The sequence below is a fragment of the Astatotilapia calliptera genome, chromosome 6 (assembly GCF_900246225.1).
Source record: "Astatotilapia calliptera chromosome 6, fAstCal1.2, whole genome shotgun sequence".
NCBI classification, from domain to species: domain Eukaryota; kingdom Metazoa; phylum Chordata; class Actinopteri; order Cichliformes; family Cichlidae; genus Astatotilapia; species Astatotilapia calliptera.
Genome location: NC_039307.1, coordinates 22,640,341 through 22,659,562, shown reverse-complemented (window position 1 = coordinate 22,659,562; position 19,222 = coordinate 22,640,341). Strand labels below are relative to the sequence as shown.

The window sequence follows — 19,222 nt, the reverse complement described above, 5'->3', positions numbered from 1 at the left end:
TGTATTGTATGTACGGTCGGCAAGGTCTGTCATCTCGGTTGTGGGCAAAAGACCTGCAACTGACAAATAAAGGCTATCTCATCATCTCTCTCATCTCATATTTGAATGAATAAAAGGAATGAAATCTTTATTTCCAACATATAAGTAACAAATGTTAATAAATATTAAAAAATGGGTATGAAATAAAGAAGCCATTATATTAAATAAACTCCACAGACTGATCCCCCATAAAATACTGACCATTTCCTGTTCGAAAAGGAGTAGAAGGAAGCAAATGCTTTCCAATTCCTACTTCCTGTTTAAATCATATGTCTGTTTTTGGTTAGAGAGCATAATATATACCTGTATCTATAAATAAATGTACCTATACAACAATCTAAAAATATTTTTATATCTTTATGCACAGTATAACCATCATATCACCTCACAGTGTTCAACCCAAATATCCATGCAGAGTTTAATATTTAATACTCTGCTTCCATATACTGATTTATAAGTGTTTTTTTTTCCATGTATAATTTCTTAAGACTGATTTATATTTGTGCACATTTTCAAAACCCTTCTCCATATTATTCCACAAATTCACTGCACAGGTTAATTTGAACCAGCTCTTCTTTGTTGTTCACCCTATTTTTTTTCTTTTTTAGCTCTCCTCTCAGATCATAACCACATTTTTTATTATACTTTCTGATAACATATTGCTTGTTCTGTACATTATCTGACCGTTTCGTAATATTTGATGTGATGAGCACTACTAGAACATGTAGTCTCTGAATGTTAACCATTTGTTAGCTTTTACACATTGTTGACATATCACATCATCATACGGTCTCATGAACTCATAGCGTTGTCATATGCGGCTTTGCTGATTATACGCTGCGAATGTTAAGTAAAGCAGAAGGTCTGTTTGTGCTTGGTTCACGTTGGGCACATCGTATTTAGAACAAGCACACAGTGCTTCCTGTCATCTTTGTCAAATTGCTTTTATCCTCGTGGTGACTGAATTAAATCATGCCAGGGCTGAATTCTTGACAGTAAGGAGCCGGTTCATGACCTAACAAAGGTCATTTAAAAGATCATCATTAACTCCTTTTTATTATGTGATTTAATAAGGAAAAGAATTCATACGCCTAAAGCAGACAACTCTGTAAATGTTACCTTCAAAAAGCAGAAAGAAACCTTTAAGTATAACACATACAGCACTGATGCATGCATCTTTTCTGGTGTTAATAAAGAGAAATCACTGTTTTGCCACATTAGATATGCAGACTACATGAAACGTGCGAGTGAATGAATGAACGTTTTAAAACTCTCAGAGAAACTCTCACAGGAGCGAATATTGTTACTCCTGCGAGTATGGTTTGGGGATGACGAATCACCGGTGTCCAGTTACTTTAGGTCACATTGACATCAGTTCAAAAGGTGGTGCAGAACTCAGACAATGCACCGAGTGAAAGCAGAGATACAATAGAGCATCTGAAGAGTATCGTTAATACTCTTCAGTTTGGTAGGAGTCACTGTTGATTCATTCACACTCATCTGAAATCTAATATGCTGTTTTCCAAAGATTCGTTTATCAGTTTTTTTGATTTTTGATTTAAAAAATAATTAAAGAGCTTTATGGATTTTGTAAATACTTTAATTAGTTTTGGTTTTTTCCCTAATGCTGTGCGACATCACAACTCCTCCTGACTACTGCAAACATCCGCGGTAGTCAGGACGTCCTCCTGCTGCTCTTCGGAGGCTGCAGTAGACACAGTAGTAGATGATGTAACGTGACTATTTCTCTCTATTACATTACACTCTGTTTCAACACTTTCCCCCCCTACAGTGCATTCATCTGACTCCTCCTCTCCTCCAGCTGTTGGGACTGAGTTCTCTGAGAGTTGCTGTGAGTGGCCGGGGTCTGAGGGATCAGGTCTGTTCAAGTATTTCACATCAGCACTGGAGTCACTCAGACCCTCTTCTGTTGCAAACCTGGTAAAAACTGCAGTGCTTTGTGATTGGCCACTTTCCTGGCACTCCTCACTAGCTGGCATTTCTGTTTGAGGCCTTGAGGACTCTTGCTCATCCAACTGTGGTGAGCAGTTTTGGTTCGAGGCCTCGACACACGATGATGGTGTTGGTGCGTCATCTTGAAAATCTGACGCAGCTGGTGTTACACTGTCTTCTGGAGAGCTCTCGTGCTCAGCTGGTTTGTTTGACCTTTTGTCACCTTTAAGAACAAATCAGAAAAATAACATTCAAGAAATGCAGCTCCTATTTTAACTGCTGTTGACCAAGAGAGGAATAACTCCACTGAATAATCACCGTTCTGTCCCGGAGAATCAGATGGATCGGTCGAATCCACTAGCTGCGTGTTCAGGATGATGGTGTCTCTTCCCCCTGTTATCACAAAACAGTCAAAGTAAGCTTTCAGAAAAGTGGTTCACATAAACAGCTACTTAAAAAAGGTTGGATTAGATAGCGATAAGAAGTGTTGGTGGATATGAGAAGAAGATTAAGTTGAGCGTTTATGACGTAGATGACATCGTTTTTGGAGAAACATACTTCCGCATATTCCCAGAGACACATTATAAGTCAGGCCTCCAGGTTGCAAGAAGCAAAAGGGCAGAAAAAGGAAGAGGAATTATTGTAAAAACAGTATTCTTAGCACAGGTTAGAGTGATATGCACATGTCTCAGTATATTGAGACAATTATAATAACCTGGAAGGCTCCATAATCCGGACATCTCCAGTGTTTTTAGTTTCTTCTCCAGCTCGGCTACTCGATTTCCAAGAATCCTAATGGGGGAAAAAAAAAGGATATTGCAGTTGACCCATCATTACATCAAGAAGTGAAGTGGCTAAAAATCTACAGCTGGGGTGTCAAATAAAAGGCCTAGGGGGCAGAATCAGCCTGGCAGTCTTGGAAAATGTGAAGGAGGGCATACATTATGAACTATTAACTTCATTTTCATAAATTTTGCAGGCTTTATTAATAGCAAAGACTCCAAGGCCATTTATACTAAGAACAAAACAAAAAGTTTTCTGTGACTTAACAAAAATGTTCTGCAGAACAGTCTGGGCAACGGCACACCAGAGCTTTTTCTGTAATTTTACACATTTATTTCTTACAATTTAAGTCCACCAACTCATGCTAACAGATTTCTTTCATTTACTACAGGAGCATTTATTTATAATGCAGTTTGACACCCGTGATCTATGGAGCACATAATAAGAGTGCGAGTGAAGTCTGAATTTTAGTACTTGTTGATTTGGCGCTGGTGCTGAATCACCATGTTTTTCTCGTGGATGGTTTCCAGCAGGGCTGTGGCGAGAGATTTGAGGTCTGAGATGGACTGAGGAGTCACCGGCAAACTGCAGCCGTTTTCTTCAGACAGCAGCAGTTCCTTCACTGCAAGCACGTCACGAGGCACGGTTAAAAGAAACAGCAGTCATCATTTCCCACGAGACACTGAATAAAACTGAACTCACACATTTAAAGGGTAATATGTGCATAATAGAAAGTGTAGATGTTTGAACTAGCATGATTCCTCTGACCTTGTTTAGCAGAAAGCACCCCAGTCAGAGCACTGCTGTTGGGCTTTCCACTGATTTTAGAGGTCTTCCTACACTCCAGGGCACTCTGACATCAGCAGGAAACAGTTTGGAGAAAAGAAAGAGTTTAAAAAAAAAAAAAAAAAAAAAAAAAAAAGGATAACATACAATAAATATATATGAAATTACAGAAAAAAAAACTACAACTACCTTGTACTTCAGCAGATTTGTCTTGAGCAAGTTGACCTCTTCTTGAAGTTGATTAAGTCGCTCATGCAAATACCTGAAATGTCAGAAACCACAAATGCTGTTCAGTTTAACCTGTTTCAACAGTAGAGAAGAATTTCTCAGTAAATCTTTATCTAAATTCTGTATATATAGATCAAGCACAGCATTATGACCCCATTTGTCCCTAGACTCATTATTTGTCCAGCACAACCCACAGATGCTTGATTGGATTGAGATCTGGGGGAATATGGAGACCAAGTCAACACTTTAAACTTGTTGTTGTGATCCTCAAACCATTCCTGAACTATTTTTGCTTTTGTGTCAGGGTGCATCATCCTGGTGAAAGAGGCCAGAGCCTGAACTATCCTTATGCTTGCGTATTTTTCCTACTTCCAACACATCAACTCTGTGGACAAAATGTTCACTTGCTTTCTAATACGTCCCACTCACTAACAGGTACCACGATGAAGAGATAATTAGTCTTGTTCAGTTGATCTGTCAGTGGTCATAATGTTATGTCTGATCAGTGTATGTAACTATATATTGCAAGACAGCACGTGTACATGAATAGACTTTTGAAAATCACTGCTTCAACATGCCAGCCAATCACAGAGGTACTACTTAAAATGATCTTTTTAAAAGAGCAACAAACCTGTTCTCCATGCAGAGCGCGTCGATGTCTAAGATGCGGACATCATCATTCCCTACAATGTGGTTCATCTCCACATTGAGACGATGAGCCTTCTGTTGAAACACGTCCCGCTCTGCTCGAACATCCTGCAGCTCATCCGTGAGCGACTTCACGCTGTTCTCCAGCACCTCGTTCTGCACCCAAACAAGATTCAAGATGTAGGACAATTTTATCTAGCAATACAAGTCTCTTCTTGTCAAATATATATCATCTTCTCATTAAAAGTGGAACTAACTAATGCGAGGACCTCCTTGAAACTCCAAATTTTATTACCGGTATTATTTCCTGAAATTAATCCATTGTTGAGGGATTTGACGTACTCAAAAAACAAATTAAACTTTGAACAACCAGCAGAATTGCTTAAAGTTGATGACACTTGTGGCTATGCATAAAAGCTTAACTAGCACCCCGTTCCTGCATTTTTGTGTTCTCTTTCCCCCCCCATTTACAGTTGTACACTAAATAATGCCGATCCTTCAGAATCAAACTGGCTTTTTATTTGGTCAGTTTAATCAAAATGCTAAATAATGTGAATTTTGATATTTTGTCAGCCATTTCATCTATAACTCAGACGAACATCATCGGATCTCCCCCAAGCTTTACGTTATTGCTAAGAGAAGAGGTCTGCAAGCAAATATTCGGTTATAATCCTAGCGCCACCTTCCACCTTCTGGCAACAGGAAATCTGACCTAAGGGACAGATTCAATCCAATTTGGATGAAATGTACATGTTGTGCTTGACATATATTTACATCTATCTAAAGTATAATTACTGGTTGACAGAAAGGGATATGCAACCTCGCTGCACAGCATCTAATAAGTGTCACAGCTTAAAGAAATCTAATTGCCACCAGTGTTAGCAGCTTTAATATTCACCTACATTTAAAGAAAACTGCTAATCGCTTCCATTTTTTTCCTGCACAACACTTTTATTTCTCATGTGATATTTTAAACTATCATACTTTTTAAATCATATTCATCTGATACTGATATGGTGACCTTGTGACAGCTAAGGGTGAAAACACTGGGTTTGCTGAAATGGAAATAGGGTTCATGTGGTTGCTTTTAAAATAAAAATAAAATATAAATAAATATAAACTTTCTTTTTCTAATGCAAGAACCAATTAGAACTATTAAATGGCAGTATATAATGTATATAATAAATGTAAATCATAAAAAAGTGAACCATTATGTGAATATCAGCTGAATAGTCAAAATCAAGCAGGGGGCTCTCACCTGCTCTCTCGCCCTTTCTAACTGTTTGACCAGATCTTCTCGCTCATGCGCGGGAAAGTGTCGGGCGCCGACCTCTTCGTCTCCCAGCCTCTGTTTGGTGATGGTCATCCGTAGAAGCTGTGATAGCACAAAGTAAGAAAAGTCTCAACTAAGCTACAATTATACACCTTTGGTGTGTTTGTACAGTACAATTTGAAACCTGTCCTTAAAATAAACAAGGCTCATCCACTTGATCGTTACTTAGACTGACAAATAAGTGTACAAAGGTATGTTGGAAATGTATTTATGAATAATGAGAGGCAAAGATTCAGCAAATATACATTAGAAACATACCTTGTTATCACCCTGAGCTTCCAGTAGTCGCTGTTTCAGCTCCTTCACCTCCTCGGACAGATGAGAGTTTCGCTCTCTGGAGTCTGTCAGTAGCTGGGCTAAATTCACCTGATCATGAAGTAAATACAGAGACATGTTAGCCCCATTTGTCAAGTTGGTTTGTGAATATATATATAGAAGTCTTCCAGGTACAGCGCCCGACAGATAATGTACTTGAAAAAAAATGAGCTTCTATCATTCCAATTTGAAACATTAGGTTCAAACAAGCAAACGTAAAATTCTTTAAAAAAAGAAAAGAAAAGAAAGAAATTGTGGTTAAATGTGTTTCCCAAATCTTTTTCTTCTTCTGTGTGATCTTTGAGAGAAAACAGGTTAAATTCTTTTAAGGTTTTATTTTCTTGTTCTTCTTGTTTTTTCAGTTTTTATTGTTGATCTTAAGCACACTGAGTTTGAATGTAAACAAATGCATCATAAAAATAAAATCGTCATTACATTTTTTTTTTTTTTAAATCTGTGATTCATTCAGTGGTGACTTTGTTACTGTGTCATTAACCAACAGTTTTATATCAGAGAGCAACTTGTGAGAACATTGTGTGTGTCATGCTATGACACATTATGATAAGTAGTACACACCCATGCTACAGCACTGTTTGGGCCGTTCATGCTGTTGACTGTGAAATGAAAATGATACCATCCCATTAGAAGGTGCTGTACTGTAGGCGCATAAACACTAAAACTGGGTGATTTGAGCTTGTTGCTAAGTGGTTTCTAGGTAACGCGATAAATATATAATACAAAACTCAACTTTTGTTGATATAAATCAGACGTTACCATCGTAAAAATAAAACGATACAATGACTTTATAAAGTTTTAGAGGAACATAGATAAAAATGGATCATTTTAGGATGTTGGCACTTCATGCTAAGAAGCATGATGAGATCTTAACATCAGATACGGATAAGAAGTTTGTGGACAAATAGACAGGCAAAGATCTGATGTATTATTCTAAGATAAAGCTGCTGTAATTGTCAAACAAAGAGCGCCGTAGAGATGTTAATAGTTAGGAGTAAATATTAGTAGTAAAGTGTTAAGCATCCCATCCAAAGAGATCTCCAACTTGTGACCACATTACTGACTTTGCTGAAAGTCTCCAGCATCACTGTGAAATGCCAGTGTATCAAAGTACAGTTAAGACAGTTCTGCGTGCAGTGATTAGCATTTTTAAATCTCTTACTTGATTCCTTTTCTCTGGAGGCAGAGAAGGATCTCCATCCTGTCAGTGACACAAAGACAAAGGAAGTTGTCATTAGATGCCACAAAGTTTAATAGCAGTAGTTTTTATCCTCTGCTCTGATGCAGCTTTTAAAACGGAGTCAGATCAGCTTACAATGAGCTCTCTGTACTTCTTCTTGAGTCCCTGGTGTCGCTCACGGAGCTGGTTGGCCATCAGTTCGTACTGATCCCTCTCCTGCTGACAGGTGTCCAGCTCTTTAGACAGAATCAGAAGAGCTTCTTTCTTACTCTCCAACTTCCGCTTACAAACCAGGAACTGCAGAGAAAGCAAGGTTTTGAGGAAAAACAAAAGCTTCTGGCATGTAGTCAATATAACGTTATTTGATTATTTGAGGGCTAAAGAGTTCTCTGGTCATCATTAAAGACCAAATGCACTGTGAAACATGTAAAAGAAAAACAAACAAACAAAACAACCCACATATATACACTACTATAGTGGCACAAAAACGTTTTCTGATGGTAAAAAAAATACCAACGGTTTGCGTTGCAGCTCCTTGTTATTTTAACTGCTTGTCCATCTGATGTATTGGTTAAACATTTTCAAAAGCAGAAGAGCATCTCTGAATGCACAATACATGAGATCTTGAAGCAGATGGGCTACAGCCACAGAAGACCACACAGGGTGCTACTCCTGTCAACTATGAACAGGAAACCGAGGCTACAATGCCCTCTGACCCTTTGTGAAAACTAGTTTCTTGAGCAGGGGTTCACTGTACTCAAATGGCCTCCACATTCACCGGATTTAAGTCAAATAGAGAGAGATGGTGGGACAGGAGCTTTACATCATGGATGTGTGATGCTAGCATGTAAATATGGACCAAAATGTTTCCAGTACTCTGTCGAATTAATGTCATGAAGAATTAAGGCACTTCTGAAAGGAAAGGGGTTCAACCCAGTGCAGGGTGTATCTAATAAAGTGGCTAATGAGTGTATGTCTGCAAAGTATTGCACAACCAAAGCTGTGGACAAAAATAGTAGCATGAAGCATAGACTAGGATAAAACTACTCCAGTAGCTTAAATGCAAAGCAGTTCAACACTGACTGCACTCAAGTGAAATACTCGAGCAAACGCGTTGATATGCAGCCATCTGAACGTGTTTCTTCATTAAAGCTGCAACTCGCAGTGTGGTGCAAGTCAGTAACTTTTCAAGGCAACGGGCTCAGCAGGCACAAGGAAACTCAAATCTTCTTCCTCATACATGTGCAGTCCTTGCAGGTAAGAGAAACCACAGCAGCTGAGATTTAATCCCGTGAGCTCGGATTAATTTGGACACAAGTGTTTCAGTGGATCCGAACAAGCGACAGCAGACAGAACTAAAACAGTGAAACGATCATGTACGCCACAGTATTTTAGCCGGTCAGGACACCTGTCCCACAATTATTGTGCGTCAGTGAAGGTTTTTTACGCTCTTTCCTCATTCTCGTCCTTTCTGCGTCTTCGCAGTCTCACCTCACTGACCAGCCCCTGCCAGTCACTTTCGCTCCTCCTGGACGGATCCATCGCGTCCTGCGGCGGAACAAAGGTTACCCAAGCACAGTGAGTTTCACAGAAGCATCACCCCTCTGCATCTGCAGAAATCAGAGTCAAACCCGATTAAAGCGATCGAGAAACGCGATTTGCATCACTTCCGTCCGTCTCGACGTCAGAAAAGCGTCACGTCGCATTTACAGAACCTCGTAAAACAGAAAGAGACTAAAACAAAAATAACCAAAACGGAACGAGATGCCTAACAGCTGAGCTGTTGTGTGTGTTTATTATAGTAATCACCCCTAAACAAGTAAGAGAGCGTGACAAATGATGTATTAGGCCAGGGGTGGGCAATTCCAGGCCCCGAGGGCCGGTGTCCCTGCAGGTTTTAGATGTGTCCTCGAACCAACACAGCTGATTTAAATGGCTAAATTAGCTCCTCAACGTGTCCTGAAGTTCTCCAGAGGCCTGGAAACGAACTAATCATGTGATTCAGGTGAGTTGACCCAAGGTGAGATCTGAAACCTGCAGGACACCGGCCCTCGGGACCTGGAATTGCCCACCCCTGTATTAGGCAATAAATGTCCCTCTATTTGTAAAATAGTCAATAAGAATTGGGGTAAAAATACTTGTTTCTCTGTTTTGTTTGTTTGTTTTTTATTGCTTAACTAGTGCCAAATCATGAAAATAAGATGGTTTAACTTTATTAAAACGAAGGCAGGCATTAACGCTGTCAGCATACAGCTGATCTCTATATTTTATTTCAAAATATGACATTTTATCAGATGTCGTCAAGATTAAAGTATTATTGTTGTTGTTGTTGATGATAATGATTATGATGATGGTGATGCTGTAAGACTAAAAGTAACTGCACTGTTGAACTGAATAAATATGCAATAGCCATTTGAGCTTCCTGTGTCCCAAAATTCTACCATACAGGTCAAATAAACAGTATTTTTGAGCCTGATGTGATTTACCGTGGAAAACCTTTAAATTACTTTTTCTTTTTCTTTGTCAAATGTGACTAAACCTTAAACCTTTTTATACTAGTGCTGTTGTTGTTATATGGTTGTTTGGTGTGAGTTTTCCCCTTTTTTTTGGCTTGAAGTTGTATTTATGACGCTCTTGTGTAAAGCACAAACCCCTAAGATTGGTCAGTGAATAATCATTTATACAGTGGATGGCATGCTGTAGACAAGTGGCGAGCAATTTAAGTCAGGGTTATAAAAGGAACCATAATCACTACTACTAGGGAAAACTGTCCCACACTATCACAATACTTTATCCATCTTCTTGTTTCCTAAAATCAACAAAACATGAGATTCTGTCTTTGTCCTTATGCTAATCAAAAAACACGGACAGTACATTCAGTTTAAGACATGCTGTCTGCAACACTTTATCTTTACTTTAATGGTTTCATGTTTACATCAGCAAAACATGATGGAAAAACAATTTAATACAACACGTGTGGTTAAATGTTCTTTAATCCATTTCCACAAACTGTTCTTACATGGGATTCAAGATCTGAAAAACATGATTATTTTTCAGCATTACTTTTTAATGACGTGGGAAAAAATATGTATACATCACTGTTGGTAGTGCATTAGGAATAATTAAAGGAGAAACTTGTTATCAAAGCTATCAAAACACATTGATTATACTAGTTGGCATTTTGTCATTTTTATCTAACTGTCAATTTTCAAAAATCAGGCTCCAATATTGTTTAATGTGTGAAAAAAAAATCTTTACAATATATGACAAATATCAAACGTTCTGTAAAGAAAAGGGAACGCTTGTTTTTTGACTGAATGAAAAGGCCTCCTACAAAGGCTTTAAAGGTACATAGTAGCACACAATAGACATTATGGTTATTATTCCATATTAACACTTAGTATCATACATTTTGCATAGGAATCAAAACTAAATAATGTATGTTATGTTGCTATTAAATAGGCACTCAGTAGCATGGCCATAAAGTAGTTTGATATAAATCTAGTGGAGTTAGGTTAAAGCTAGTAATATTCTGTTTTCAAGCCGAGGGTAGATTAGATCTAATCTCCCCTCAACATACCCCAACGTACCGGCAGCAAGCCGACAGCATTCCGAGGGAGACTGGGGACATTGTTCAGCATCTCCATTGCCGAAGATGCTGCATTGAGCTGTGGCAGCAAGGTGGTTGGTCCCTGTCGTGGTGGTAATCCCCAAACCAAATGGTGGACACCAGAGGTGAAGGGAGCCACCAGGCTGAAGGAGGAGTCCTATCAGGCTTGGTTAGCCTGTGGGACTTCAGAGGCAGCTGACAGGTACCGACAGGCCAAGCGGAATGCGGCTCAGGCAGTGGCTGAAGCATAAACTCGGGTGTGGGAGGAGTTCGGAGAAGCCATGGAAAAAGACTTTCGGACTGCCTCAAAGAGATTCTGGCAAACCGTCAGGCGTCTCAGGAGGGGAAAGCGGTGCTCTACCTGCACTGTGTATAGTGCTGGCGGAGCGCTGCTGACTTCGACTGAGAAAATTGTCAGGCGGTGAAAGGAATACTTCGAGGAACTCCTTAATCCCACTAACACGTCTTCCGAGGAGGAAGCAGAGTCTGGGGATGAGGGGGATGACCCGCCAATTTCCGGGGGCGAGGTCACTGAGGCAGTTAAACAACTCCTTGGTGGCAGAGCCCCTGGTGTTGATGAGGTCTGCCCCGAGTTCCTGAAAACTCTGGACGTTGTAGGGCTGTCCTGGTTGACACGCCTCTACAATGTTGCGTGGAGATCAGGGGCAGTACCTGTGGACTGGCAGACCGGGGTGGTGGTCCCCATCTTTAAGAAAGGGGACCGGAGGGTGTGTTCCAACTACAAGGGGATCAAACTCCTCAGCCTCCCTGGGAAAGTCTATGCCAGGGTGCTGGAAAGGAGAGTTCGTCCGCTAGTCGAACCTTGGATACAGGAGGAACAATGCGGTTTTCGTCCTGGTCGCGGAACACTGGACCAGCTCTTTATCCTCTCAAGGATACTTGAGGGTGCATGGGAGTTTGCCCAACCAGTCTACGTGTGTTTTGTGGACTTGGAGAAGGCATTCGACCGTGTCCCTCGGGGTGTCCTGTGGGAGGTGTTGCGGGAGTATGGGGTGTCTGGCCCATTGCTACGGGCCATTCAATCCCTATACAACCGTTGCAAGAGCTTGGTTCGCATTGCCGGCAATAAGTCGGACTCGTTCCCGGTGGGTGATGGGCTCCGCCAGGGCTGCCCTTTGTCTCCGGTTGTGTTCATAATTTTTATGGACAGGATTTCTAGGCGCAGCCAAGTGGCGGAGGGCTTTCACTTTGGTGGCCTCAAAATCTCATCTCTGCTTTTTGCGGATGATGTGGTTCTGTTGGCTTCATCGGGTGAGGGCCTCCAGCTCGCCCTGGAACGGTTCGCAGCCGAGTGTTAAGCAGCGGGAATGAGGATCAGCACCTCCAAATCTGAGGCCATGGTTCTCAGCCGGAAAAGGGTGGAGTGCCCACTCCGGGTCGGGGATGAGTTCCTGCCCCAAGTGGAGGAGTTCAAGTATCTCAGGGTCTTGTTCGCGAGTGATGGGAGAAGGGAGCCGGAGATCGACAGACGGATTGGTGCGGCGGCTGCAGTGATGCGGACGCTGCACCGGTCCGTCGTGGTGAAGAGGGAGCTGAGTGTAAAAGCGAAGCTCTCAATTTACCGGTTGATCTACGTCCCTACCCTCACCTATGGCCACGAGCTGTGGGTAGTGACCGAAAGAATGAGATCGCGGATACAAGCGGCGGAAATGAGCTTCCTCCAAAGGGTGGCTGGCCTCTCCCTTAGAGATAGGGTGAGAAGTTCGGCCATCCGGGAGGGGCTCAGAGTAGAGCCGCTGCTGCTCCACATCGAAAGGAGCCAGCTGAGGTGGTTCGGGCATCTGAAAAGGATGCCTCCTGGGCGCCTCCTGGGGTTGGTGTTCCGTGCATGTCCCACCGGGAGGAGGCCCCGGGGCAAACCCAGGACACGTTGGAGAGATTATATCTCTCGGCTGGCCTGGGAACACCTTGGTGTTCCCCCGGATAAGATGGAGGAGGTGGCTGGGGAGAGGAAGGTCTGGGCTTCTCTGCTTAGGCTGCTGCCCCCGCGACTCGGCCCCGGATAAAGCGGAAGAAGATGGATGGATGGATGGATGGATATTCTGTTTTCAGGTAAGGAAGAAAACTGTGCATCATGCACTTTTATCTTTGCAGTCATAACACTTACTGCAATGAAATGGCTTCAAAATTTTTGATGGCTTCTCAGAGAAAGTGTCCATTTTTTTACTCCCCATGACTTTCTGACTAACATTCAGCATTTTACTTCCAAGCGTAAACCCTCAAAAATGCACACTTTTTTCAAATACCAAAATTTTGAGGGCTACATGTCACAGTTTTTGTAATTTTTTGAAACTACAAAAACCGTGACATCTGTGCAATACCAATGTCGATAACGGTGGTCATTTTTTCCTTCAGACGTGGCAAATTAAACAGAGTATACAACACCATACAACATGATTTGCTTCTGCCAGTGTTCATTTTGACGTGACATACAAAGTTTGTTTTGCTTGCACAGCTACACCATCAGCTGTAGGGTGTAAATGGTCACGCTTCTCACTAACTTCCTGTGTAGGGCAGGAGGGTAATAGTCTGTGATATCTTTGGCTAGTGTGGACAGTGTCTGGCTTGTTGGCTTGACAGAATTATGATAAAAGCCAAGCCTTTTTAAGGATGTATTGGTATTGCCATAACATTTTCTTAATGCAGTTGCATTGTCATATTATATTTCTGTCAGCCTTTAGTTACTTTGGTCTAACATTAACCTAGCCTTCATAATTTTCTGAATCCATATCACATTATTTGCAGAAAACTTGATTAAATTTAGTTTCAAACCAAGAACGATAAATCTAGTTGCATAAGTACAATACACAGCATTTGACACTTCTTTGACAGCATACACTCATTATGAAGCGACTAACCAACATGCAGTACTTAACAAATTTATTTGACCACCACCATGAGGTTCATCCCACAGCTGTCCTAAATTATCAGTACTGGTAATTGCCAAGTCATTTTTAAATGTTTCTGCAAGGTTAATCCGCCAGCATTTACAATGGTCTCATAATTTCTTTTAAGCACTGTATATTTTGATCAGTACTGCTTTTGTAGTTATTATAAGCTTAAATCTACAAATATATGCTCAAAGACCATCGATTTCCCTTTGAAGCTGGAGGAGAAAATAAAACTCCTTCGGTCAGTGGTCACCACAGTAAATGACCGGGGTGACTGCACGTAAATGTCCTTGAACTTGTGAAATGTTTTTGACTCTGCATCCCAGAGGTAGATCTGTGTGAAAGAGTAATCGCTGCCAAGAGCAAGATAGTGCCTGTCTGCGAAGGTGAACGGCTGGAGGATCATCGCCCCTCGAGAGGGAAGAGGCAGCACGTCAATGAACTGCTTGTTGGTCCACTTGAGGACTTTGGAGTCACCGATGTAGCAAGCCATGGCCAGATACAAGTCACCCTCCACCCGGAAAGCTTTGACAGCCACTACATCATCAACGTTTGTGATTTCACTATGAAGTATAAACTTTAAGGTACTCCTGTTCCACAGGTAGATGATTGGTGACTGAGAGCGACTGGCTAAGATCAGGTAGGACTTACCGTCCACCTCAACATACTCAGCATCTGTATCACGAAACCATTCATGGAGAAACTGGTAGGAGTAGAAACCAGTTTCATTGCGTTCTGGTTGGTCAGTCCACTTGTAGAGAGTAGACATGCCTGCCTTGGAGCTGTCCACAATCACAAAGTACCAGTGACCTTCCATCTGAAAGACTTCAATATCATTTGGCTTCGAGATGTTGAACACCTCAATAGTTTGAAAGTTGATGAATTTGTTTTGTTGACCATCAAACTTGTAAATGTGGGAACCCCCAAAGAGCTGGGTGACTATTATTAGGACATGGTCTTCAATTAGAACCGACTTGCATCCAACAACAGACTTCCCTGTGAAGAAAAGTTGGTCATTAATAATACAACACAGAAAATGAAAGTATTAGTTGAAAATTAACGTACTCTGAAGGATCTGTGAATTCTATCTGTGAATTCTATGACTTCTATGATGACAGTATTAAAATCATTATGGTCAAGCATGAAAAGACCAAAGTTCAGACCAAGACAAGACCAAGGACAAAGTTGGATTTTTGTTTCTTTCAGCTGTTGATGAATGTAATGGACTTTAGGGATTCTGGCCTCACTTTTTTATACAACTAGTGTTTAGTTATCAGCTAACTTTAGCATATAGCAGGCGTCGTTGTCAGGTGAGTTGGAAGATGAACCTAAGCAGTGGCTCCCCTGGTTACCTTCTTTCTTTTTATGCAGGAGGTTGCTGGGAGATGATGTTTGATCAGACATTTCCTGTCTTACTGCAATAAAGTGTTCAGTGAGGATCAGTGGGGTGCACGGTTAAAAGCTTCACACAGAGTTGGTGGAAGAACTGTATCTGATTACCCACATGTAACAGAGACTACAGCTGCCGGGGTTATTACTTTTATATACCAAAAAAGTATTTTGCACAAAAATATTCTTTAAATGTTCTTCTGTAAAGTTGGGTATTTTAAATATATGGCAACTGTCTCAAATTGTCAGATCAAGTCTCAGTTGGCCATTTGATTATCAACTGTTACTTCATTTTTCAGACCTGGAGGATGTCAGTTAGTCAATATCCATGATTCGGATGTGCAGTTAAAATGTATGCAGGACCATTCATTGATCTATTTTGGTCTTTTCATGAAATCTACTGACACTGAAAAAAAAATAACATTACCAGCTTCATGGATGTTATCAAACCTGTTATATTATCAAATTTTCTGAAGTTCAGTTCAATGTGATCCCACTCCATGACTATGCAGCTGTTGGAGTTTGGGGCGGCCATCGCTACAAAGATGTCGTCTTTGAAGGAGAAGATGTCCGCTGATATGGACTGAATGGGGATGGACTGATGACGCACAAAGTCTGTGAGATGCGGACAAAAACAGAAACTGCTGGTTTGCTGATTAAGTGAAAACACCAAAATTTACATACTCACAGCTTCAGTTACATTTCAGTGCTTTGAGAAGCCTCATTCATGTACTCAGGGCTATTAAATTTGGCTTTCAGCTTAGTAATATTTTATTTTTGAGATTGTATGTTTTTTAACAGTCATTTGCAGTGACCATAAGGTTTTGCACAAAATATTTCAGCAACTGCTGCATGGATTGTTGTGAGATTTGGAACAGGCATTTGGCTCTCAGTTTCATTCTTATATCTGCAAATATAAACGTATTGTGATTTTTTTGTGTGTGTGTGTGTTGTTGGTTTTTTTTGCAAAGGTTATGCAGCATGTGTGGATATGTATATGTTTTCAGGAGGAAACATGTTAGCAAACCTTGAATCTGTTTCTTTTTGAGAGCAAATGATTAATTATTCAACATTTTTATTGATTTTAGAATGACAGAAATGCCTTTCATCATGCCCTTGTTATTTCACCTGTGGAAATACATTCGCCCGGTGGAATAGGAAGGTCATTGAGCCGCTTGCTCTTCATGTCACTGGGGCCTGCGCAGAAGACATCTGATGCTGTGGCATTCGTGTTTTTCAGCCATGTCATCAGCCACTTGTTCTCACAGCCACACTGGAAAGAGTTGCCTCGCAGATCTCTGATGCATCACAGAGGGAATGATCAACAACAAAGGATTAAGACAAGAGAGAAGAATGACTGGAAGATAGATAGATAGATAGATAGATAGATAGATAGATAGATAGATAGATAGATAGATAGATAGATAGATAGATAGATAGATAGATAGATAGATAGATAGATAGATAGATAGATAGATAGATAGATAGATAGATATCATACCACTCGGAGGATTTAATGCTGAACACTGCCAAGTGCAGTCTGAGTCAGCTTCAGTTAGAAAAACACACACACACTCTCTCTCTCTCTTAAACACACCCACATACACACTGCTGACACAACAACTGCTTACTCACATTTCCAGCAAGGAATCCAAGTCAAAAAAGAGATCCCTCGGCAGAAACCTTATCTTGTTATTTGCAAGGGAGCTAAACCAGAAACACAAAGAATGAGAAGGGGGAAAAAAAACACAATTCTGGTTTTTTGGGGGTTTTTTTTTTCACTTTAACTGCGAAATGTTGCTGTTTCAGCTGTCATGATTAGGAGAGAAGATGACAGCAAAACTTACAGATAAGTCAACCCTCGTAGACCACGAAAGGCATTTTTGGTGATGGTTTCTATCTTGTTCCCTTCAATGAACCTGTTCCATGAATAGTAATAGAACAGATTTATCAATGACGAGAGAGATAAATATATTTTGTCATGTCTGAAAAGCACATGTGCACTGTTTATTATTTTTGATTTTCTGCTCCACTGGTGTGGGCATTGGGTATTGGGATAAGTTTAAAAGTTGTTGGTGACTGAGATTTTTTTAGATTAAGAAAGAATTTGTTTAATAATACTCACAAATATTCTAGATGAGGCAGACCAGAGAAAGCATCATCTTTGATTGCAGTCAAAGAATTTGCATTAAGAAGCCTGTAAAGGTAAAAAACAACAACAAAAAAAGCTCTACAGCTTAAAATATTAAAACTTTCCTTTAAAAAACAACTTTTAGTTGTCTGGTTTCCAGTATAAAGCAACCAAAAACAACTTAACCAATAATAAATCCGTGTGCCTTATTTGTTTGGGTGTGACTGCTCTAAGACGTCAATAATCACCAAGTAATCAGTGGGTACTTACAGCAGCTGAAGAGAAGGCATAAGTGAAAACATCCCCTCTGTAATTTCCGCAATTGATCCATTAACCATGCTCCTGTTGAGTGAAACACATTAGGGACATGTTAACAGTCTGTACCAGACACGTCAGGCACGAAATCCCACTACAGGGAGTCAATTATTCTTCTGAATGCGGTATTAATATTATCTCGTGACTCACTGACGGATTTTAATAACCCTCTTCATAGCCAAAGAAATGTACTTACAGGGAGTTGATCTCTTTCGGTATAGTGTGGGGGATCTGTGAAATGCCGACGCAGATGATGGTCTCCTTTGTGCAGGAGCATCCTGAAGGGCATTTGAAATTCTTTTTCGATTCAGCTGCAACATAAATGCACAGGAGCGCGAATCCGGCCAGCCACTGCTTAGCAAGTGTCATGATGCTTCGTAGACATTAAAAACAGCGACTGAACGCGAGGTCTGAGCGTGTCGTTTGTGTATCCGCTGGGCTACATCAGAATGCAGCACTACAGTGGAAAGCCCTGACACAGGCTGATACGGCTGCAGCTGCGTCCTGGAGGGCTGCTGCTTTGGTGTCGGACGTCAGTGATCAGAGGTGATTTGTGTCGAAAGACTTCAAGGCAGCGTTTGTGTATATATGCATTTAATAAGTGCTCGACTTAAAAACGCATTCAAAGTGGGGCAATCAATAGCAAACACAAACAGACCTCGGTTTTTCAGCACCATGGAGAGTATTAATACTGTCATAATAGTTGCCCGCGTCTGTCGTGGATTTCATCACGTGACATTCTGCATAACTATGCAGAAAGTACCAAATCCAATGAAAATAGCCTAATAAAGTCCCTCCACATACCAGGAAGAGATTTAATTGCACTTTTTAACCTGGTAGATGAATTATCCTCTCAGCTGTAGTTACCAACTGGTACAGAGGCATTTCAGAGGCTCAATTCATTTCCTATATTAAAAAAGAAACAGAAAAGTCATCAGTTCACCAAATGCACCCTCCTGGTGATTTAAATTTTTTTAAATTATTATTATTATTATTATTATTATTATTATTATTATTATTATTATTATTATTATTCTCATAAGCTTTATTTAAAAAGTCTGAGACTAAAAGTCTGTTTTTAATAATAAGTTAACAAAAAAAGAAATACTAAAAGTCAAAAATCAGGGTAAAATTAAAATAAATCACAGTAACAAATTTTAACAAAGTTTGTTTATCATATTAAAATGAACTAAACTCCACCTGGGAGGAAAGACAAGTGACTTTATAACTAATTTTTGCTAATATAGTTCTGACTCTGGAGAGCAAAGGGATGAAAAAAAAACCAAGCAAAAAAAAAAAAAGTAAAGTATGGTGAGACGTCAGGCCATGAACCAATTTATGAATTTCAGCCTTCTAACTGTTCAAGATTGCTGTATCTGATTGTTTTCTACAAGTACATCATGGTGGATTTGAAATATTACTTGGATCATGTTAGTTTATAGGAGCTTTTTTTTTTTTTAATTTGCCTTATTAAAAGTTTTCTTCTTTTATTGTTTGTTTTTTTTCTTGGAGTATTTTCATGACCCCATGTAATCCTAATATTTACTTTGTTAGTTGTTTTTAAGTTACTTAGGTGAGTCTCTTT

At 40.2% G+C, this 19,222-nt stretch overlaps 2 protein-coding genes across 5 annotated transcripts; both read right to left on the bottom strand.

The window, feature by feature from the left end:
* Positions 1 to 923: 923 nt before the first annotated feature.
* On the bottom strand, positions 924 to 9,162 carry LOC113024240 (coiled-coil domain-containing protein 149-like). 4 transcript variants are annotated; one of them, XM_026171122.1, is made up of 13 exons: positions 8,772 to 9,162; positions 7,416 to 7,577; positions 7,263 to 7,301; positions 6,029 to 6,136; positions 5,696 to 5,812; positions 4,421 to 4,593; positions 3,748 to 3,823; positions 3,544 to 3,628; positions 3,250 to 3,397; positions 2,708 to 2,784; positions 2,551 to 2,586; positions 2,311 to 2,385; positions 924 to 2,215 (listed from the first exon to the last, which is right to left on the bottom strand). In XM_026171122.1, the coding sequence occupies exons 1-13, from the start codon at positions 8,820 to 8,822 to the stop codon at positions 1,677 to 1,679; spliced, it is 1,686 nt and encodes a 561-aa protein (XP_026026907.1). In that variant the 5' UTR covers positions 8,823 to 9,162; the 3' UTR covers positions 924 to 1,676. The 4 variants fall into 4 exon arrangements, with proteins under 4 accessions (XP_026026907.1, XP_026026908.1, XP_026026909.1 ...); XM_026171123.1 differs by having other exon boundaries at positions 3,751 to 3,823; XM_026171124.1 differs by lacking the exon at positions 2,551 to 2,586 and having other exon boundaries at positions 8,772 to 9,161.
* Positions 9,163 to 13,774: 4,612 nt separating this feature from the next.
* Positions 13,775 to 18,358, bottom strand: LOC113024239 (leucine-rich repeat LGI family member 2-like). Its single transcript, XM_026171121.1, has 8 exons — positions 17,834 to 18,358; positions 17,593 to 17,664; positions 17,317 to 17,388; positions 17,039 to 17,110; positions 16,827 to 16,898; positions 16,320 to 16,489; positions 15,642 to 15,806; positions 13,775 to 14,798 (listed from the first exon to the last, which is right to left on the bottom strand). Exons 1-8 carry the CDS (start codon positions 18,004 to 18,006, stop codon positions 13,963 to 13,965), a joined length of 1,632 nt encoding a protein of 543 aa, XP_026026906.1. The 5' UTR covers positions 18,007 to 18,358; the 3' UTR covers positions 13,775 to 13,962.
* Between the last annotated feature and the right edge of the window lie 864 nt (positions 18,359 to 19,222).